The 22,590-nt window shown below is 45.4% G+C and overlaps 1 protein-coding gene across 1 annotated transcript in view; it reads left to right on the forward strand.

Annotated features, from left to right (window-relative positions):
* Positions 1 to 53: 53 nt before the first annotated feature.
* spata20 (spermatogenesis associated 20) overlaps positions 54 to 22,590 on the forward strand; it is a 31,932-nt gene continuing 9,395 nt past the window's right edge. The window contains exons 1-15 of the mRNA XM_030774310.1: positions 54 to 253; positions 1,298 to 1,429; positions 1,659 to 1,723; positions 1,927 to 2,081; positions 2,200 to 2,343; positions 3,360 to 3,561; positions 3,981 to 4,111; positions 4,825 to 4,929; positions 5,768 to 5,842; positions 6,567 to 6,779; positions 7,176 to 7,368; positions 8,847 to 9,015; positions 12,458 to 12,666; positions 15,189 to 15,388; positions 16,505 to 16,585. Of these exons, the coding sequence (XP_030630170.1) occupies positions 54 to 253; positions 1,298 to 1,429; positions 1,659 to 1,723; positions 1,927 to 2,081; positions 2,200 to 2,343; positions 3,360 to 3,561; positions 3,981 to 4,111; positions 4,825 to 4,929; positions 5,768 to 5,842; positions 6,567 to 6,779; positions 7,176 to 7,368; positions 8,847 to 9,015; positions 12,458 to 12,666; positions 15,189 to 15,388; positions 16,505 to 16,585 (2,274 nt within the window). The remainder of the gene's footprint in view (positions 254 to 1,297; positions 1,430 to 1,658; positions 1,724 to 1,926; positions 2,082 to 2,199; positions 2,344 to 3,359; positions 3,562 to 3,980; positions 4,112 to 4,824; positions 4,930 to 5,767; positions 5,843 to 6,566; positions 6,780 to 7,175; positions 7,369 to 8,846; positions 9,016 to 12,457; positions 12,667 to 15,188; positions 15,389 to 16,504; positions 16,586 to 22,590) is intronic.

Consider the following 22,590-nt stretch of genomic DNA (forward strand, 5'->3'; position numbering starts at 1 on the left):
TCAGTGCTGAAGTGAGCAGAACATTGGGCAAGTGGCTATACTGTACCCATAGGATGCTAAGATTGGCCTGGACACGCTCTGCATCAACCACTAGCCGGGTCGGACCGTCTAAGTTTTTCAGGGTAGCTTTTCTGAGAAAAGACAAGACCCATATTCTGGGTAGCGGAGGGGACACTGGGCACACACACACCCACCTCTTCGACAACAGTCATACAATATTTTCTAACTCTAGGTCGTCCCAAGACACCTTCAGGTAAAGCAATGTCGAATTTACAGTAGCATCCAATTCGGTAACAGTTCAGAAATAACACCGAGGAGCTTAGCAAACTGCTGTAATACCACATTGCAAATCTGCAAGTCATAATAAAGACTGTCAGTTCGCACCAGTTAGTTCTGGATAACTTTTTCATCTAGCTAGTTAGAGCTACTTATTGGTCACTTAAGGATAGTCAAGTAAGTTAGCATTTGAGTTAGCATGCAGATTTTGTTTACATCCACCTCCTCTCTAAGTTAATATGTCAGGGCACCAGGCTAATGCAAACCACAGGTCTTTTAAAGCTACTGTAAAAGTATCTTAGCATTTCAAAGCCTCGAATCGCTGTAATGATCCTAAAAAAAAAACAAAGCCTGTTAGCCAAATGTAGCTAGTTAGCGCTCTTGATTATTTGGGACTTCGCAGAGTACAGTGGAAATACGACATGTTATGGCATTCAAAGTATACAGTGTAGAAGCTACCGCTGTTTTAGCCTGATATTTACGTTTCTTGCTTGCCTAGAGAGTTTCAGCGAGGTTACATAGAGACGGCGTGTTTGCATGAGGTTACCTTAAGCACGTTCTGCTGCTTAACTACTAAGTTACAGGAATAGCGAAAAGTTAAAGAAACGACAGTTTGTCATCGAGGGTGATAGGATACTGTTTGTTGTTTTGTAGAATGTTCTTCTCCGGATACGAAACAAATAAGTCGGCAGGTGACGCAGCCATTTATACATCTTCTGACAGGTGTAGGGAGGAAGTCAGGCATATCTAAGCTTGGTAGACCCTTAGGAGTTTACCCATATTACCCATAGTAACCTCTTACCTACCACACTCACAAAATACAAGCTTTCATATTTTACCCTACCTTGCGGTTGGACGTATGTCCAACGTATGAGTTATTGTACAGTTGTTGCTGTATATATGCAGTATATATACGGAATTACGCGCTCAGCGTTCTAGTCAGAGGCAAACAGTAAGTATTCAGCAGTGATTTGATGCATCAGCCTCACGCTATCATCCCTTAACCGTGTCTTTTTAACAGGAGTAACGGAGCAGCCTTCTTCAGCATGGCAACAGGAGGAGGAGACAGTCTAAACACAGCCAAACACACAAATCGCTTGAACAAGGAAAGGTCCCCTTACCTACTGCAACATGCACACAACCCTGTGGACTGGTGAGAACAGACAGTGTATTGACTAATTTCCACTGTGGGCTTTGGGGTTTTAGGATCTCAAGGATTTGAGATTTTAAATTAGCCTAGACTTTGGTTTAAATCACATCACCCAATTCACTGAGAGAGAAAAAAGACCACAGAAACCAGATCCATACTCATTCACTTCTCATCATTTTGGAGACCACACTGAGCAATGTGAATGTGGCTCATTTTGGTCTGTCCTGTCCAGGTTCCCATGGGGACAGGAAGCTTTTGACAAAGCAAAGAGTGAAGACAAACCCATTTTCTTATCAGGTAACTGTACAGGTTTCCTCACTGTGGGGCTTAATGTAGAATTATCATCTGGCTAAAGAAATTGCATCAGACATTTACATTTAATGTTTTTTTTATATATATGCTGTGACTAGATTATATGTTATGTGTTTAGAGCGTGTTAATATGCATTTATGATGCTTTGGAAAGCTGAAAACTGATCTTATTGTTGTGTTCTGTCATAGTGGGCTACTCAACCTGCCACTGGTGTCATGTAATGGAGAGAGAATCTTTCGAGGATGAAGAGATAGGAAAGATGCTCAGTGAAAACTTTGTCTGTATCAAAGTGGACCGAGAGGAGAGACCAGATGTTGATAAAGTGTACATGACGTTTGTGCAGGTGTGGATCTGTCTGTAAAGTTACAGTGTGTGTCATAACTGCTGTTATAACAAGAGTTGATCCACAAAATGTGGTAAGAAGTGAGTTGTAATTATAGGTCTTTCTTTCCCGTTTCCAGGCAACCAGTGGAGGAGGGGGATGGCCAATGAGTGTATGGCTGACCCCTGACCTTCGACCTTTTGTAGGAGGCACATACTTTCCACCAAGGGACAGTGGACGGAGACCTGGCCTGAAAACAGTCCTTACGCGAATCCTAGAGCAGGTAGAATGTTCTAGAACTCATTGGCTTGGACCTTTATGTGAAGGAGTAATCTTTTATGGAGACAAATTGTATATGTGAAGTGTGGACAGCACCAGGAACAAGCCCAGGAACCCATAGCTCCTTAAAATAGCCAAGAAACCCCACCAAGCACATCAAAACTATGTGAGTTGGTTGACGGCATTGCAGAAAATAAGGATATTTGTTGGACTTTTGCTTTTGACGTCTATGTCTGAGTCACCAGTGCCACACTATTGGGTTATTGCAAGACGTCCTGTTTTCCCCCTTATTTCTAATATGGTTAAAACTCAAAGTGAAAAGTCTGTTAGACGGGTGGCTTGTATAGAACTGGGCAGCAGATTGAATCAGTCTGAGTCATACCTTAAATCTAAACCATAATCCACTTTCATAGTGGCAGAGATCTGTCCTATGCTAGGGACTTTTCTTCTACAGTTTATATTTACAGCCTATAGCTTATATTTATATTTATAGTTCTTATTTGGTCACACATTCATTTGCATGAAGGGAGTAAATGTAAGACTCCACGTGAAGCAGCTTAACACCTGATGGCATTGAAAAAAATAAAGAGATGTTGAGATTTGAGCTGTGGAAAAGCACCACCAGCCTAGTCTACGTAAAATAAAAACACACTTATCATTAGAAACACATACTCTCTGATTGGAAAGAGTAGAAGAAGGCAGCCTAGTTAGAGCAAGGCAGGAAATCCCACTCCACATCCACAAACCAACCTGAATGAGCAATCAGTTCCCCCGAAAATAAACCAGTCGTCCGTCATTTGGACATGAGTTTGAGTTTTACAAGTGTTACCATGAGCAGAAAACACGTTATACCCGAAATGTACACCACTGCCATTCAGAACTCAGACGGCATCTGGAGCTGAATTTTTGGCTGCCCCTCCCAGCCCTGGTTTTTGAATCGTCTCCCCAAGGTGTATGTGGTTTTGCTCCGTCCACATCTCCAGGCTATGTGTGTGTGTGTGTCTGTGTGTGTGTTTTCAGTGGAAGGATAACAGGGCAGCCCTAGAGTCCAGTGGAGAGAGGGTGGTGGAAGCCCTGAAAAAAGGCACCGCGGTCTCTGTGATCCCAGGGGAGACCCTGCCACCGGCCCCAGACGTTGCCAACAGGTGCTTTCAGCAGCTGGCTCAGTCGTATGAGGAAGAGTATGGAGGATTTCGGGACGCGCCGAAATTCCCATCACCTGGTATACCAACATTTCCCAGAAGCTATCCCTGAAATTATCAGATATGTTCAATTATTGATATTAAGAGTAATATAACATATTATTTCAACATTACACCACCTTCACTGCTATAACAGTAATAACAGCAACAACCACAACAATAGCTACAATAATAATAATAATAATAATAATAATAATAATAATAATTTCCTTATTTATCCTGCTCTTGTTATTTCTGTTAGTAACATCATTATTACACTGTAAGTAAACGAGAAGTGTGTGTGTGTGTGTGTGTGTGTGTGTGTGTGTGTGTGTGTGTATGTGTGTGGAGAGAGAGTTATTAGAAGGCAGTGCAGGGAGCAGGGCACTTTGTTATAGGACAGACCTGTCACGGTAGTCCCACGCCCTTTGACCTCCCTGGTGACCTCTGTGTCTGACAGTGAACCTCATGTTCCTGATGTCATTCTGGGCGGTGAATCAGGTCTCCTCTGAGGGGGCGGAGGCCCTGCAGATGGTGCTTCACACTCTGAGGATGATGGCGCTGGGTGGTATTCATGATCATATAGCACAGGTGTGTCTGAGGGTGTGGTTTAATGTTCAACTCTGTCTATCATATAGCACAGGTGTGTCTGAGGGTGTGGTTTAATGTTCAACTCTACTGTCTATCATATAGCACAGGTGTGTCTGAGGGTGTGGTTTAATGTTCAACTCTACTGTCTGTCATATAGCACAGGTGTGTCTGAGGGTGTGGTTTAATGTTCAACTCTGTCTATCATATAGCACAGGTGTGTCTGAGGGTGTGGTTTAATGTTCAACTCTACTGTCTGTCATATAGCACAGGTGTGTCTGAGGGTGTGGTTTAATTTTCAACTCTACTGTCTATCATATAGCACAGGTGTGTCTGAGGGTGTGGTTTAATGTTCAACTCTACTGTCTATCATATTGCACAGGTGTGTCTGTGGGTGTGGTTTAATGTTCAACTCTACTGTCATATAGCACAGGTGTGTCAGTGGGTGTGGTTTAATGTTCAACTCTACTGTCTTTCTATTAGTCAGTTCATTGCCAGTGCTGTTAAAAGTGAGCTGTGTGTCTGTAATAGATGCTATTATGCCCATGTCTTTCTGTCCATCAACATTCTTCTTTCTTTCTTTCTTTCTTTCTTTCTTTCTTTCTTTCTTTCTTTCTTTCTTTCTTTCTTTCTCTCTGTCTTTCTTTCTTTCTTTCTTTCTCTCTTTCTTTCTCTCTTTCTTTCTTTCTTTCTTTCTTTCTTTCTTTCTTTCTCAGGGCTTTCATCGATACTCCACAGACTCGTCTTGGCATGTGCCCCATTTTGAGAAGATGCTGTACGACCAGGCACAGCTGGCAGTGGCCTACATAACTGCATACCAGGTGTGTGTGTGTGTGTGTGTGTGTGTGTGTGTGCGCGTTCATACGTGTGTGTGAGACATGTGCATGCATCATCTCAGCCCCTGTATTCTCCCCGCTCTCATTTAACTCCAGCAAGACAAATATTCTTATTCAGCTTTTCGCCTGTTGTTGTCATATTTTGTCTCTGACTTTCGCTCGTTTCAGGAGTGATGAGGAAAATAGCCTTGCAGACTTTGTCTCAGTACCTTTTTTTTTTTTTATGGGTCTATTTTGAGTCAGTGGTGAAAATGGATAATCTTACTTTCCAGTTTTTACGCACCAAAGGAATACAACAAGACCATTTTCACTCGGCTTAGCGAATTCGCTCGGTACTCGTCGTTACGTGCTGGAGTGGTGTGTGTGTGTGTGTGTGTGTGTGTGTGTGTGTGTGTGTGTGTGTGTGTGTGCGCGTTCATACGTGTGTGTGAGACATGTGCATGCATCATCTCAGCCCCTGTATTCTCCCCGCTCTCATTTAACTCCAGCAAGACAAATATTCTTATTCAGCTTTTCGCCTGTTGTTGTCATATTTTGTCTCTGACTTTCGCTCGTTTCAGGAGTGATGAGGAAAATAGCCTTGCAGACTTTGTCTCAGTACCTTTTTTTTTTTTTTATGGGTCTATTTTGAGTCAGTGGTGAAAATGGATAATCTTACTTTCCAGTTTTTACGCACCAAAGGAATACAACAAGACCATTTTCACTCGGCTTAGCGAATTCGCTCGGTACTCGTCGTTACGTGCTGGAGTGGTGTGTGTGTGTGTGTGTGTGTGTGTGTGTGTGTGTGTGTGTGTGGTGTCACACACGCCTCGTTCTGCCGCAGGTGTCCGGGGAACGCCTCTTTGCAGATGTGGCGCGAGATGTGTTGCTCTACGTCTCCAGGGACCTGGGCGACAAGGTGAGTCGTCCTCGTTCTTATTAACTCTCGCTCCTCGACCGCGGCCGCGCTGACTCGGCGTAGCGGTGCCCAAAACAAAAAAAAAAAAAAAAAGGGCACCGTGAATCCCCGAGGTCCACGCCCTTTTTCGAGGTCGACCCACGCCTTGCGCTGCCGTGAGCCGGGCGGCCGCCTCACGGTGATGGATGGTCCCGTGCCAAAGAACGGAGGGCACAATTAAAATCCCTTGAATCGTTATAATTATATTCCATAAGATTTATGAAGTAATTATATTCCAAGAAAATGCACCTGGTTTCTCATTTACTAAAGATTGTGTGTGGGTTTTTTTTTTTTTTCGACGTAAGGGTTAGGGTAAAGGTTATTAAGAGAATTGGGGTACACTTGTAGACATTGTAAGTTACATGAGAAGGACCAGTTTCCCCTGGAGAGAAAAAAAAAGTTCATTTGTAACACGAACAGTCATAGCTCCTTGAGGTTCGTTATGGTTAGGTCTACTGGGGCAGTCTACTGTAGTCTGTAGCGATGATTAATCCTGCTTTTTCTCAATTAATCCTCTGTTGTAAGAGACTATGGCCCAAGTAGGTTACCTAGTCAGGCAATCCAACAGAAACTGCTGATGATCATAAGAAACCTGAAGCTCCAAAACTATCCACTGCATTAATAGAAGGACAATATAGGACGGGTCAGAAGGACCTGATGGATTGCTCTCTGCTGCCCCCTGCAGTCTGGAGGTTTCTACAGTGCTGAGGATGCAGACTCCCTGCCTACACCTGAGGCCACAGAGAAGAAGGAAGGTGCTTTCTGCGTGTGGACGGCCGGTGAGATCAGAGAGCTGCTGTCTGGCAGTGTGGGGGGGGCCAGTGGGGGCGCTACACAGGCCGACATCTTTATGCACCATTATGGAGTGAAAGATCAAGGCAACGTGGAGCCTGGGCAGGTGTGTGTCCCCGTGTGCATTGACATTCATCAGAACTAATTGGTTTCTGTAGAATTGCGTTTTATTAGTCTTTTTATGAGACTCTCCGTCTCAAATGACATTAGAGTGGTATTGAAGTAGCGTGTGTGCACGTGTGTGTGCGCGCACGTTGGTGCACACACGTGTGCGTGTGCATGTATGTGAGTGCACGTGTGTGCGTGTTTGTGCATGCATGCGTGTATGTGTGTGTATGTGTGTGTGTGTGTGTGTCTGTGTGCATGTGTGTGTGTGTGTGTCTGTGTGTGTGTCCAGGATCAATAGTACATCTCATGGCCATTCTGACCCTTAAAGGGGCTGTTTTTGTTTGTTTATTTACTTATTTACTTTTGTTGTTGTTGTTGTTGTTGTTGTTTTTAGGACCCTCACGGTGAGCTGCGAGGACAGAACGTGCTGATCGTTCGATACTCCACAGAGCTCACGGCGGCTCATTTCGGCCTGGCGGTGGACAGGCTTTCTGAGGTGCTGGCTGACGCCAGGGCCAAACTGGCAGAGGCACGAAAATCAAGGCCCCGCCCTCACCTAGACACCAAAATGCTCGCCTCCTGGAATGGTAATGACGGGTTTTCAGCACGCTGTCTTTTGTCTGTTTTCCTTCAGATTGTCAGAGCTAGACTAGACTAAACACAGCGCATAATGAGCCCGATAAACAAGGTAATTAGTGTTCTTAATTATTTTATCGCTGAAATTCGTTTTACAGGATCAATAAAAGATCGTTCAGTCAATTAAATGCTGGGGTTTGAATAAAAGCTACATTAGCTGCACTGCTCTCTCCTGTTTTATAGATCAGGAGAAGCTGAGACAGCCTCTAGCACAAAACGCATTCTGTAACTGTAACTCTCGGGCTGTGGTATTCACTGACAATACCACCATAGCAGAATTTGGCTTTGTAGACCTGCATGTCCGGCTGTGGTATTCACTGACAATACCAGCACAGCAGAATTTCGGCTTTGTAGACCTGCATGCTTGGACTTCTGGTGCTAGTATTTTAAATGCTTTCTGAGTGGTCCTGTGGAGTGTTTTTTCTCTTTCTTTAATGGAAGAGTATCAATACTTTTTTTTTTCTTTTCTTTTTTTTTTTTTTTTACAGGGTGGCCCCCAATCTGTCAGATCTCTGCTTGTTTTTTTTTTTTTTTCCCCGAGTGCTGCACTCGAGACAAAGTGACGAGTGAAGTGATATCTTAATTAAAGAAAGATTGAGACGTTGTTTAATCAAAGTGTTCCTTACGCCGCTACACTCCATTAGTCTCCTAATCGACCTCGACGGGGCGTCCCTACCTGCAAAGTAACTCCACGCATTAATCACTTCTGATAGGCCCACTCAGTGGCTCTGAGAGACAGCATAGCGCTCTGGCAACGATTCACAGTTAAATCTAAAAGCCCTGCATGTAAATGCACTCACTGCTTTAGATCAAAAAGTCACTGCCAGCCTCACTCATCAACTCATCAGTTTCTCTTCTAATCTGTGCATCTACAGTAGTTTCCTTTTGTTACAAACCAGTGGTGCGTAGAGAGGAGAATTGAAAAAGGAAACCGTCTTTGATATTTCTCTGTGAGTCTGAACCAGAAATAGGAATGATGTGATCTAATGAAGATGCTTGACTAGTATAAAAAAACAAAACAAAAAACAAACAAACAAAAACAAAAACAGGAACTGTGGTTTGAAGCTTGGCCTGAATTGCTTTCACACAGGAGTTTAACTCTGAACTAGGGTCAGTCTTTTTCTGAGACACTGATCTGATATGGTTTATTTGTCCATCTCTGCCTTGATCCGGGCCCATCTACGGCAGGGCTCTCAAAGTCTGGTCCTACAGGGCACTGGTCCTGCCGCTCTGTTCTCCTCACGACACAACCGATGGCAGAATTTGACCTGTGAAATAGCTGTATGCAGTTCTCAGCCATTCATAGAGTTACATTTGTTTGACATGCACATGGAGACCAGCTGGAGGATGGCCTGCGTTACTTGGTAATTGGTTGGTGTGGAGAGCCTTTCCTAACCTGTGGTCCTCTCTCGTCTCCCTGCCCGGACAGGGCTCATGCTGTCTGGGTTTGCGCGGGTGGGTGCTGTGCTGGGAGACAAAGCCCTGCTGGAGAGAGCGGAGCAGGCGGCCCGGTTCCTCCAGAGCCATCTGTGGGACGAGGAAGGGAAACGGATGCTGCGCTCCTGTTACCGTGGCGACGACATGGAGATAGAAAACACGTAAGTTGCTTTTCTCCTGCTTTCCCAAACCAATGCACGGAACATGCTGTTGTACTCTGTTTGACCTGTTCTGTAAAATGTTTGACGTTTAATGTGTAAGTTAGAAATTACATTTCAGAATCAAGAAAAAAACCAAGAAATACACTTTAAAGTTAAAAGAATGGTTAAAATGGTTAAAAAAATGTATGCATTTAGCCTTTTAGCTATTTTTGGCTTTCCAGTAAAACCAGTAATAAAGTGAGTAATTGGTTCAGTTGTCTGAAATTCACTTATCCTTGTTCATCTGGGCTAATTGGTTTTTCATCAGCAAATAAGGATCATGAGCAGATGATGTTAGTAAACCTGAGCCCAAAAACACAGAAATCTTCCCAGATCTATGCTCAAACAAATTAGATTTGTTTATGTAAATATATATGGATATTTTATAATTAGGCCTTTCAGTCCCCAGACAAACGCACTGGAAAGTTCTTTTGGCAAGCGACCACACAAGCCTTGTTTTGGTAGTCTCTGAACTTCTACATTTCTGCAGTCTCAGTACTCTGAAGAAACCAGTACACCTCTCATTGTTTTTGCAAATCCTGTACGCTGCTCTTAATTGTCTTGGCTCAAACACGGCTACTCTGAAAATGACCCAGAATCAGCACAAACACATGACAAACACACACACACATTCTCACAAACACACACACACATACACTCACTGGCCTTATTTTGGAGGTAGTCTCTAATTTGTACCCCTTAAATCCCTGTAGTGTTAGCAGTCCTGTCTAACTGCTTACGTTGGGCTTTTTTCTTACCCCTTACAGGATATGACATTAACACAGTGTCCCATTCCTCTGGATCCCCAGGTCATTTGTATGTAAGGGACTGGACACCTGTTGATTGGTTAGACTGCGTCTTGGTGTGAAACTTTGACCTATAGGGGAAGAGATAGGTTGTTTATAATGCAGAGGGTGCTGTGTTCACCTCTCCGCCTATGGAAAATCACAGTGATTCGCAGAGAAATGATCTTCTGTTGATCATCGAGGTCCTTGCATCTGAAGTTAACATGATGTGTTTCTCCATTAGAGGCTCTGTGTGTGCATGTGTGTGTGTGTGTGTGCGTTTGTGTGTGTGTGCGTGCGCACGTGTGTGTGTGTGTGTGCGTTTGTGTGTGTGTTTGTGTATGTGTGTGTGCGTGTGTGTATGGGTGTGTGTGTGTGTATGTGTGTGCGCGCGCGCGTGTGTGGTTGCATTTGTCTGTGCGTGTATGTGTGTGTGCGTGTGTGTACGCGCGTGTGTGTGCGTGTGTGTGCGTGCATGCATGTGTGTGTGTATGTGTGTGTGTGTGCGCGCGCATGTGTATGTGTGTGTGTGCGTTTGTGCATGCGTGTGTGTATGTGTGCGTGTGTGTGTGTGTGTGCACGTGTGTATGTGTGTGTGTGCGTTTGTGTGTGCGTGTGTGTATGTGTGCGTGTGTGTGTGTGTGTTTGATTACAAGCTGAAATCTTTTCATTTTTTCCCCCTCCTGTATCTTTCACAGGAGGATTCCCCTGCTCCTGGTGCAGCAGTGTTGGAGCTCCAGCACACAGACAGATTAAACTCTGATTAAATTAGAGGAGAGGGTTTCTGTTCATCTGCCAAACGTGTAAATGCTCTGCTTGATTTCAGCCCCTCACAAACACAGCCCCCCACCCTCATCCCCAAAACCCCCCTCCCAATGTTCCTTATTACACCTCATGTCTCCGTGAGAAGAAACACAAACCTGCAGTGCTCCGACACTAGGCATTAAAAATTAATATTTCATAAGAGCGCGGTGTATTTTCATGCGGTAACTTCAACATTTAAAAAAAAAAACGAAAAAAAAACTTGATATGAATGGTATGAACTGAGTGTATTGTTGTGGTAGAGGTGGGAGCGTGTTATGGGTAGAGCAGATGCAATAACAGTGCTGTAAGCGTATCATAGGAGCACTTGTCCTTCAGTTCATGGGGAGTTGTGGACTATTGTGGGGAAATTCAGACACTGTTCTGTTCCTCATCATTTTCGTTTTATTTGTGCGCATTTGGTAGATGACTACTGACCGTGAAAAACATAGCAGGTTTAAACCCTCCCCCCCCCCCAAAAACCCCATATATATTTACATACATATGTGTATGGTCTGTGTAAAGGTTTCTGTTCTTCCACAAGCTGCAGAACAGGGCACGCCGATGCGCTGAGCATTTGCTGTGCATTGAGAAGGCTTTGTAAGACAGGGAACAGAAGGAACAAGTGGAAAATAGAGACAGAGAGATCTTCATTAATAATTGACTGGCACCGTTTTTTTTTATGTTTGTTTGTATTCTCTCTGATCTCTCAGGTCAGATATTTACAACAGTCTCAGGTAGGGGGGGGGAGCAGAGAAATCAAGTTTTCTGATGAATTTCCTGTTTCCTGTAGAGAAATACCGAAAGTGAATTTTCTCTTCACAAAAGACTCTCAACAATTAAACTCTCAGGGGAAAGATAAGAGCCGTGAACCAGAATAACTCAGTCTCCTGCAGCGGAGAGGATCTGATGAGTTATGCCTTAGTCCTGACAGCTCGCCTTAACGACACACACAGGTCAGGTCAGACGGTGTGTAACTGTGTGTGTGTGTGTGTGTGTGTGTGTGTCCCTGAGCTACACACACACACACACACACACACACATATCTGTTCCGTTATTCTGTTGGTGTGCCCAGCGTCTACGCCACAGACTTGGTCAAAGGAAACGCAGAGATTTCATTGGGCTTGGGACCCCTCTCCTACCTCCCTCTCCCTGTGCTGTTCTATCTCCAGCTCTGTCACTATCATTCAGCCCACACTCAGCTGCTCACAGTGCCACATCGCGTGAAGGGCCTGGGAACAGAGGAGGATGGGGTCCTGACCTGGCCCAACAAATGAGCTATTTTCAATTTCAAAGGCATTCCGGAGTTTTCGGCTCATGGACTTTATCATAAGAGTACTCATATATTTCACACAGCTGCCAGCGTGTGTGTGTTTGTGCCGCCTTACTCACATACACTCTGGAGGTCCCCAGGGTCTGAGAAACGGCCACACGTATGCGGGTGGATGGTGCCTATATATGTAGTAATGCTGAAGATTTTGTAACGCTCTAAATTTTTAACTCAGTGGTTCACAGCAGTTCAAATCAGTTTGTATAATTCTGTTCCATAAGCGTGTGTTCGGCTTACTCATTAAGACTCGGGCAAAAACAAAGATGTGACTAATTGTCACATCTGCTCAAGTTGAGTGTGCGCGCGCGTGTGTGTGTGTATGTGTGAGCACGTGTGCGTCTGTTCTATGGAAAAACCATTTTCTCGTCCCCACAGAGTTCACTCTCTTTGAACATCTCCATGCCCCAGTCACGGTCCCCGTGTATATGACTAATGTCTTATTCACTGTGAGACATGTGGCTGAAGTCCAGTCTGTCCCTGTCCACAGAGCCTCACCCATCTCTGGCTTTCTGGACGACTACGCCTTCGTCATATGCGGCCTGCTGGACCTGTACGAGGCCACGCTGTCCGCGCGCTGGCTCAGCTGGGCTGAGGAGCTCCAGCACAAACAGGACCAGCTCTTCTGGGACGCCCAGGGCAGCGGCTACTTCTGCAGCGACCCGTCTGACCCCGCCCTGTTACTGACACTGAAAGAGGGTGAGTCAGCGTGCGGGCCTCGCTAACGACAGCCCTCTCACAGCAGAAATGAAAGCCTACAAAGTGGCGTTGTTGTTGTTGTTGTTGTTGTTTTTGCCTTTTTTCTGTGGTGGAGTGGAGATATGCAATTGCACAAATCATGTTATACTTTCGGGGTAGAAAAAAAAAGCGAAAAAAAAAAAAAACGCGGTCGCTTTATTAACTAATCTTGTTGTTTCTGGATCTTTCTGACGGTCGTAACTTTGTCAGGCGCTATGTTGTTGAGAGAACACGGTGGCTTGCTTTGCTCTTTTTGATATCGATTTTATGGGTGCTTGCGGGCTTTTTTTAGGGTGTGAGTGTAGGAGAAAGTGAGTCATTTGGACAAGGTGATGGAAATCTCTAGCTGTCACACATCCCTCAGCAGCACTCCACTGTGTAGCAGTTCTATCACTTCACTGCTGATAGCGCAGCCAATGGGAACTTTCAGCACTTTCCTCTATAATGTTAACTACCTTATAGTCTGTGGTTACCTTCCTTTTGTTTGGCATAAACAAACCTTTTCTGACCTTCTCTCTCTCTCTCTCTCTCTCTCTCTCTCTCACTCTGATCTCCCTCTCTTTCTCTCTCTCTCTCTCTTTACCACTTTCTTCTTTTTCTCCCGCAGTCTTTCTCTCGGCCATATACTCTTTCTTTTGCTCTCTCTAGTCCTGTCTTTTTTTTTTATCTTTTCCTTTCTCCTTCCCCTCTCCCCTCTCTATTTCTCTCTGTCTGTCCCTCTGTTGTCCCATCCTCCTTTTTCTGATAAGATCAGCAAACTATAAATGACTAGCTCAGTGCGTCAAAGACACACTGTTTTTTTTTCTTTTCTTTTCCTTTCTTTTTTTTTTTTTTTTGAAATCTGTACTCTCTTCAAGAATTCTGAGCAGCGCACCATTCATCCACTTTTATATCTATGACTGTCACTTCTATGAGAGCCCAATTTTTCAAGCCTTTTTCCACACAGTTAGGTGGAGGGGGGGGTGGGGGGTGGGGTGGGGGGGGGGCATTTTCAAAGAGCGTAAGAAGCTGGCCCCTAATGTCCAGAATGGCTGGGATCCATATATTCTGGTCAGGAACTGGAGAGACATGCTGATACGGACATACAAACACACACGCGTAGCGGAGACGAGATACGAGAGCCGCAGAAAAGAGAGAGGGAAAAAAAAAGCAAACTGTTATGTTTTTGTTGTCCCCGTTGATGAATGAAAACAGACGTAAGTCAGATTTTTCATCTTTGGAGAGCGACTGGGCCATTATACTGGGAGTGCAGCGTGAAGACTCCGGCTCCATTACGAGCCCTGCGCTCCGGCCTGACTCTGTCAGGGACCGGTCCCCGTTCCAGTGTGTCACAGAAAGACAGATTACCTCCCGAAACACACGCCACTCTCCATTTAACGGCCTGCCCTGAGCAACACGCTTCTTCACTCCCATCTAAAGCACGCCCAAGGCCTCCGAAAATGAAAGATCTGAAAATGGGGCGTCCTTGTTTGATTATGCATACAAATTTGTGTGTCTTTGAATAAGGTTTTCATTTTGTTGTGCTTCTCTCATATGTGGAGATTGACTGTATTGCTGTGCTGGTGTGGAACTCACTGAGTATGAGTGTGTGTGTGTGTGTGTATGTGTGTGTGTGTGTGTGTGTGTGTGTGTGTGTGCGTGTGCACGTGTAACTATGGGTCTGTGTGTTTGTGTATGTTAGAGTATGCGTATGTGTGTGTGTAGTGTGTGAGAGAGAGAGAGAGAGAGAGAGAGAGAGAGAGTGTGCTTGAGCGTGTGTGTGAGAGAGAGAGAGAGAGGAAGTGTGTGTGTGTGTGTGTGTGTGTGTGTGTGTGTGTGTGTGTGCGTGCGTGCGCGCGCACGGATGACATCTGCTGCTGTGAAAGAGTGGCACCTGCTGTGTGTCATTCAACACCGTGGTCTCTCTCTTCTTAGCCGTGTGCTCTGTCTGCTCAGGGCCGTTATCATAGACCGAGGCCACAGGCCGCAGGGATCCTGTCCCGGCTAGAACTCCACCGAAGATAAGAGCCAATCAGCTCACAGCTGGAAACCACTTCACCTGTTATATCAGAGCACTTTAAGCCCGCTCAAACTGATAAACCCGCTCGGGGCCTCTGATAGCTCAGAGTTTGACTTTAATTACGCCCAGTTTCCCAGGACACCATTCACGTACGGACAGACTGTAATTAAGTTTGAATTGAGGCCATTCGATATTGCTCTCCTGTTCTCCGTCAAGCAATTTCATCCCCTGAAATTATTTTGACTATAGAAAGAATGAAAGAAAGAAAGCAATACAGAAAGAGTACGCAACAGACATGATGTCCATATTTGATGAGGATAGATGGAATTGTTCTTTGCTCTCGCTCTTTGCCAAGAAAGCGAAACTAAGACATTATTTTTGAGTATAGAACACACAGGCTCACACACACACACACACAGGCTCACACACACACACACATGTTCATAGAGGTACATAACATGTATGTCATATTTCCTGCCCTCAGATCAGGATGGGGCAGAGCCCAGTGGTAACTCTGTCTCGGCGCTGAACCTGCTGCGTCTCTCCCACTTCACGGGCAAACAGGATTGGCTGGAGCGATCCCAGCAGCTGCTGACCGCCTTTTCCGATAGGCTCATTAAAGTGCCGATCGCTCTGCCCGACATGGTCCGCGGCCTCATGGCCCAACACTATACTCTGAAACAGGTACGTGTTAAAACTGTGTCAGATAAAAAAAACTCCAAGAGTAATCAGTTCCCCACGTGTTTATGTCTCTCTTTATTCTTTGCTTTCGTTCCTTTTGTATGCTTCAGAAAGAGAGGGCTGTTGAGCAGATGTGTTCATTTTTATGGTCCTTATGCTTTTTGGAGGCACTGGTAACGTGCTTTAGTTCCCCCAGAGTGACTACAGATGTAGGGCCATGCTGTTTGGCTGTGGCAGTGGCCAGAGGAAGGACAGGGAGAGAGGAATTAACAAAGCCCTCTTGTACAAAGACATTACCCCTGTGTGCCCCGCCCGAGATTCGGAACCAGCAACCCAGTCCCGATGCTCAGCGCATCAGCGTCTACACAGAGGCTTGACTCCGGAGACACCTCTGGTTAATTAAACGTCAAAACATCCAAACACGATGACGAGTGAGAACGCTGTCACATCCTGCGCACTTTTTCCCTACCAGTGTCTCTCTGCGTGTCAGCGTGGAACTCCCTGTTCTCTTGTTTTTAAAGAACAAAGCCCCTGAGACTTCCTGTCAGTTCATTAGTTCGTTAGATCAGTTTTTCTTTTTTATTTCGTTTTTTCTTTTTTTTTGAACGAATATAGAGGGGAAAAAAAAAGCCTGATTGACAGGTTGGCTATGCTGAAGTTTTCCATGTCAGGGCACCTCTCCAAACTTTTTTGTCCTACAGTCGGACAGTTTAAAAAGGCTCAGAAAGTCTGAGATGGTGCTGGGAACTCACCTGCAGAGGAGCAAGTCATGTGTGGGGGAAGGAATAACAAGCTAGAAGGTCGAGAAAGGCCAGCCCCGAAGCAGAGCACACCTGCCCACCCTATTACTGTAGAACACAGCCCTGACCTAGAACACCCCTTCTCTCTCTCTGTCTCTCTCTCTCTCTCACTCTCTCTCTCTCCTCTGTGTGCACATGACCACCCCGTTCGTTCTCCTCTTCCCTCTTTCTCCTCCTCCTCCTCTCTTTCGCCTCTACACTCGCTTTATTTTTGTTTCTTAATTTGTCTCTTGTCTTTCTTCTCCTCTCTCCCTCCCTCATTCTGAAATCCTCTCTCTCTCTCTCTCTCTCTCTCTCTCTCTCTGTCTCTCTTTCACAGATTGTTATCTGTGGCCAGCCTGACGCTGAAGACACTCAGAGCCTGATTGCCTGTGTCAACTCCCTGTTCCTGCCTCACAAAGTAAGTCTTTCTCTCTCTAGGGGAGATAAAGTCTTTGTTACAGAGTTTTACCATTTGACACCTTAAACAAACACTCTGGTATCCCTGATCCCCCAAACATTAGCAGAGTACAACCTTAAATTTTGCTCGAGAGGAAAAATAAGAAGACGTTCACCTCTCTTTAAAACAGTGAGACTTTTATTGTTTTTTACGAGCTAGAGGCATACGTTAATAAGTTCTCTCAACAAGCGTTTCGTCCCCCTTACAACTTCATTTCAAATGAAATCTCCGGAATTGTTAGTAACCTCTTTTATTTTTCACATACCCTTTTTTTTTTTTTAATCCTTTTTGTTTTTTCTTTTTTTTTCCCCACTTTGATTGACACATATACCCAGAATGCACCATGTTCGGCGGCACGATCAGGGCCCCCCTGCTAATGAGAGTGCAGAAGTAGCGTGAAGCGGAAAGGTCATGCAGTCAGTTCGGTAGCCTGAGCATGCTGATACATACACTGGGAGGCAGGAGCAGGGACAGCGTCCGCTCACTGCACCGCGCTCAGAATCGCTTTAGCAATAATTAGTAAATCATTTGCCTTGGCTGTAGACAGTAGCCAGAGGCTTGACGTTTTTTTTGTTTTTCTATAGTTTAAAGGTCAGAACTCAAGATAGAACCCACGCATCCCCACCCCCTCCTCCTCACACCTCATCCAACCGCCCCTTAACTCTGGCATCTCTGCCTGCCTCCGTTTTTTTTTTCCTCAGTGTAGCAGAAAGGGTGGAGCGCAAACACACACTCCCTAAGACTCCGTCTGGTTTCAGGCGTTTTTCGGTGGAAGACACGAGTTACGCCGGCCAGCTTCCAGCGGCCTCCGCTTTCCCTCCCCATTCGTTTTCTATCTGTCAGAGATCCTTACGGGAGTGGGACTCGCGACACAGTGGGACTCTGATATCATTACTGTGTGAATGAAACCCCCAGGGAGCCCCGGCCTCCCCCCCCCCCCCAAGGGGAGAAACAGAGCGGTGTAGAGAAGAGAAAGTGGGCGAGTTTTAGCAGGAAGGTGGGATAAATCGAGTTGTTTTAGAATGAAAAGTAGGGCAGAGCTGACCCCCCCCGCCCCTCTCTCTCCTCCTCCTCCTCCTCCTCCTCCTCCTTCTTCATCCACCTCCACCTACGAGAGGTGTTTGGCTGTGAAATGATTAGGATGTAGGGCCCTGAGAGGTCAGCATTGACCACATATCTCCACAGTCTCGAACTCCATCATGTGCCGTAAGTTGGCGCTCAGTGCCGGTGCTTCCGGTCCGTCCGGTGGACTCGTTCCATTTATCAGCGCCGTCTCTTCCCGAGGAGGGGAGAGAGGCAGACCCCTCTCTGCATTTGTCTTCCCCCTCATTAGACTAGGCCCCTTACATCAACTTAATGATATGCTCCTGTTCTCTCCCTCTCTCCCTCTCTCTCTCTCTTTCCCTGAGTGAGAGAGAGTCACTGCAGAAGCGCCATGTTTGGAGTTCAGTGTTTTGGAAGCTGGCGGCTGTTTTTCCGTGCTTAGCCCACGCTAACCAGCTTTGGCGCGTTGATTTCTCTTGTGTGTTATCCCTCTGAGCGCCGAACGAGGAAGACTGAGATTAGGAACTTGCTACCTCAGTTGTTTCTAATCGAGCTTTTGGCGGTCCGAGGTGAAAACGCTGATGAAACAGTTGAATGGACCTGTGTGGGACCTGTCCCAATACTCTGACACATCTCCTCTACTGTGGGTCTAATTTTTTTTTGTTGTCTCCAACAATATTCCAACAGGACTGCATATGTCTGAGGCAATGCTGAACAGATATCACATACATACACTCTTTACAGAGACTTGGTTGTGCTTTCCCTCTTGCTGTCTTATAACAGCAACAACCGAAAAGAGTTAGGTCGCACAGAAAGGGATCACTGAAGGTTATTGGGACAGGCCCGGTCGTTCATGTATTCAAGCACGTTCGTCCCAAGGTCTGATTCCAAGCTGTGAAAGTTTGAGAAAGTTTTGGCTTTTTGGGTGACCTTTCTGAGAGTGACCTGGACTTTCCCTGCCACACAAGACAGAGGGACACTGCTGTCTCACTGCTAGACCCAATTCATCACTGTCGCTCAGAGTCAATTTAACACATGCTCACTGATGGAGATAGAGAAAATGGAAAAGTTTGAAATGACTGTTATTCTTTTACTTATTCTTTTTGTCCTGGTGTATTAAGAGACTGTCTATATTCAGACAAAGCAGTGTGTGTGCATGCATGTGTGTGTGTGTGTTTGTGTGTGTGTGTGTGAATTTCCAGTTCCCTTTTCCAAAACCGATCTAGGGTGGTAACATGCAGTGTGTGTGTGTGTGTGTGTGTGTGTGTGTGTGTCTGTGTCTGTGTGCATGCAAGCATGTGTGTGAGTGTGAGTGTATGTGTGTCTGGTGTATGTCTGTGCATATGTGAATTTCTGGTTACCTGTTACAAAAGCAATCTATGATGGTCACATGCTGTGTTTGTGTGTATGTATGTGTGTGTGTGTGTGTGTCTAGTGGGTCTAGTGTGTGTCTGTACAGATGTGAATTTCCGGTTACCTGTTACAAAAACAATCTATGATGGTCACATGCCTATAGGCATTTAAAAAAAGCAGAAACCTCAGTCTTGATCTGTCTTCCAACATCCTATCACTAATCTGTTTTTATGTCAGTCCGCGTGTTAAAGCAGTCCCTGGTCTTTAGTCTGCGTGTTAAAGCAGTCCCTGGTCTTTAGTCTGCGTGTTAAAGCAGTCCCTGGTCTTTAGTCTGCGTGTTAAAGCAGTCCCTGGTCTTTAGTCTGCGTGTTAAAGCAGTCCCTGGTCTTCAGTCTGCGTGCTAAAGCAGTCCCTGGTCTTTAGTCTGCATGTTAAAACAGTCCCTGGTCTTTAGTCTGCGTGTTAAAGCAGTCCCTGGTCTTTAGTCTGCGTGTTAAAGCAGTCCCTGGTCTTTAGTCTGCGTGTTAAAGCAGTCCCTGGTCTTTAGTCTGCGTGTTAAAGCAGTCCCTGGTCTTTAGTCTGCGTGTTAAAGCAGTCCCTGGTCTTTAGTCTGCGTGTTAAAGCAGTCCCTGGTCTTTAGTCTGCGTGTTAAAGCAGTCCCTGGTCTTTAGTCTGCGTGTTAAAGCAGTCCCTGGTCTTCAGTCTGCGTGTTAAAGCAGTCCCTGGTCTTCAGTCTGCGTGTTAAAGCAGTCCCTGGTCTTCAGTCTGCGTGTTAAAGCAGTCCCTGGTCTTTAGTCTGCGTGTTAAAGCAGTCCCCGGTCTTTAGTCTGCGTGTTAAAGCAGTCCCCGGTCTTTAGTCTGCGTGTTAAAGCAGTCCCCGGTCTTTAGTCTGCGTGTTAAAGCAGTCCCCGGTCTTTAGTCTGCGTGTTAAAGCAGTCCCCGGTCTTTAGTCTGCGTGTTAAAGCAGTCCCCGGTCTTTAGTCTGCGTGTTAAAGCAGTCCCCGGTCTTTAGTCTGCGTGTTAAAGCAGTCCCTGGTCTTTAGTCTGCGTGTTAAAGCAGTCCACGTCTTCAGTCTGCGTGTTAAAGCAGTCCCCGGTCTTTAGTCTGCGTGTTAAAGCAGTCCCCGGTCTTTAGTCTGCGTGTTAAAGCAGTCCCCGGTCTTTAGTCTGCGTGTTAAAGCAGTCCCTGGTCTTTAGTCTGCGTGTTAAAGCAGTCCCTGGTCTCCTGGGGGGGTTGATAAGGAAAGAGGCGGAGAGCACCTTGGTCATGAGGCGGAGAGCGCCGACGGTAATGAGTTAGCGTTAGCCGAGCGTTTATCCACGAACGCGGGTAAATTTCATCTGCTCACACACTGATAAAGCCGCCGGACGCCCCGCGTTCACCCCGGCCGCTAAGCCGCGGACGCGCGTGTTTGTTTCATTGACTGGGATATATGATGGAGAGCGCGGGCGGCGTGGGCTGTGTTGATTGGAAAAGTCCGAGGAGCCTGTTGAAAAATAGATGAGTATATCTCACAGAGCCAAGGCCAGAGTCAGATCAGCTCCAGGCTGCTCTCGCTCCCCAGGGTGGACTGCTATTCTTAGAGCCCTGCAGAAAAGAGCTGCTAAGCACTCTCCCAACACTGGTGTCGTGGTGTGTGTGTGTGTGTGTGTGTGTGTGGAGTAGCCTGTGGGTAAATGATACATACAATGTAAAACACAACAGTTCTTTTCTTTGTTCAAGTGCTCACAGAAATACAGAGGGCAGTGTTAAAGTATTAAAAAAAAAAGATTATCATGACATAAACATTTTTATTATGTCACCTGTTAAGACATTTTAAAGTTGATCTGACCGCGTTTGTTCTTTTCTCTCTTGTCATCCTCCTGCGGAAGATCCATAATCAGTGAGACAGAGAGAGAGAGAGATAGAGAGAGAGAGAGAGAGAGAGGGAGAGAGAGAGAGAGAGAGAGAGAGAGAGAGAGAGAGAGAGAGGTGAAGACAGAAGTACCTGTTGTGTGGATTTTAAATTGGAGAAAATAAAGGTATGGAGAACAGACTGAAAGACAGAGAGAGAGAGAGAGAGAGAGAGAGAGAGAGGGAGAGAGAGAGAGAGAGAGAGAGAGAGAGGGAGAGAGAGGAGAGAGAGAGAGAGAGAGAGAGAGAGAGGAGAGAGAGAGGGAGAGAGAGAGAGAGAGAGAGAGAGAGAGAGAGAGAGAGAGAGGGAGAGAGAGAGAGAGAGAGAGAGAGAGAGAGAGAGGGAGAGAGGAGAGAGGGAGAGAGAGAGAGAGAGAGGGGGAGAGAGAGGGGGAGGGAAATGAGTTGTACCTGCTTAGTCAGCAGCACTTGAGTTAAACTGTGATTGGTTCTCATCACCTTCACTCACTGAGTTAACCAGTTAAGAGTGGACTATGTCAGAATGGGCTGCTTCCCTTCTCTGCTCACTGCTCTGCTCTGAACAAAGAAAAAAAAATTGTTTTACATCTTCTATCAAACTAGATTCAGTTATGCATTAAATCTTTCCGACGTTCACAATAAACAAACGTTTATAACCGAGACGCACGTGCGCGGTGAAATGCATGCTCACGTATTAAAGTCATGAATATCTGCTGCCCTGTGCAAAATATAAAATTGAGGATTTTTTTTTTTTCCCGATTTTTTATTTATTTTTTAAAAAAAAAAAAAAAAATGTTCATAGCCAGTCCTGGTCTGGGAGAGTGTGTGTGGCTAATGAGATTTTTCTCCTCCCCGCGTTGAGTGACAGAGTTTGGAATGGCGGTTGACACTTCGGCGGCGGCTGTTCACACAGGCAGCGCTGACCTGAGAGCTTTACCGTGACTCCGCAGTGACTCGGCACCGGCCCGTTAGGTCTTTTCATTTCGATTCTCCCCGAGACTCACTGAGTCTCAGCACACAGCAGATTATTAAACCGCATCTTAATGCAACAATTTACCCAGCCCAATACCAGTGTCAGTGGAAGGCAGGGAGAAGATAAGCTTGTTATGGAGAAAGAAGAATACACAGACACACACACACACACACACACACACATATATATGTATGTTTATATGTATATATATATATATATATATATATATATATATATATATAAAACTCGTACAAGATAAGTCACACTGAAAGACTGTGCAGCCTATGGTTAAAATACCAACAGACTAAGAATTATTCTTCGTTTCTGTCATTGGTTCTCAAAAGCAAAGATGGGGAAAAATTCCCAGTTAGAAAAAACAATGCAAGAAATTGTGAGATAAAATGTGATTTGCTGGAATGATGGACACCACACCTGTGGTCCTGAAGTCATCCTAACAGATCTGTACTTTTATTAAACTGAACACAGAGTGCAGCGCTGATGTACTTAGAAGTTTGAGGATCATTTTTTTGAGGAAAATCACTGATTTAAACAGGACAAAAGCCCCAGAGGCTTACCACCCTCCACCTAAGATTTAGTTCTGAACCCAATCACTTAAGTATAGTTTTTTACAGTACATTTATGAACGCAAGATTCATTCCCTTTGACCTTCACATGTTTAATTGCACATTTCGCAGCGAGCATATTAAAGATCTTTTTAATAGA

Source organism: Chanos chanos, chromosome 5 (genome assembly GCF_902362185.1).
Source record: "Chanos chanos chromosome 5, fChaCha1.1, whole genome shotgun sequence".
NCBI lineage: Eukaryota > Metazoa > Chordata > Actinopteri > Gonorynchiformes > Chanidae > Chanos > Chanos chanos.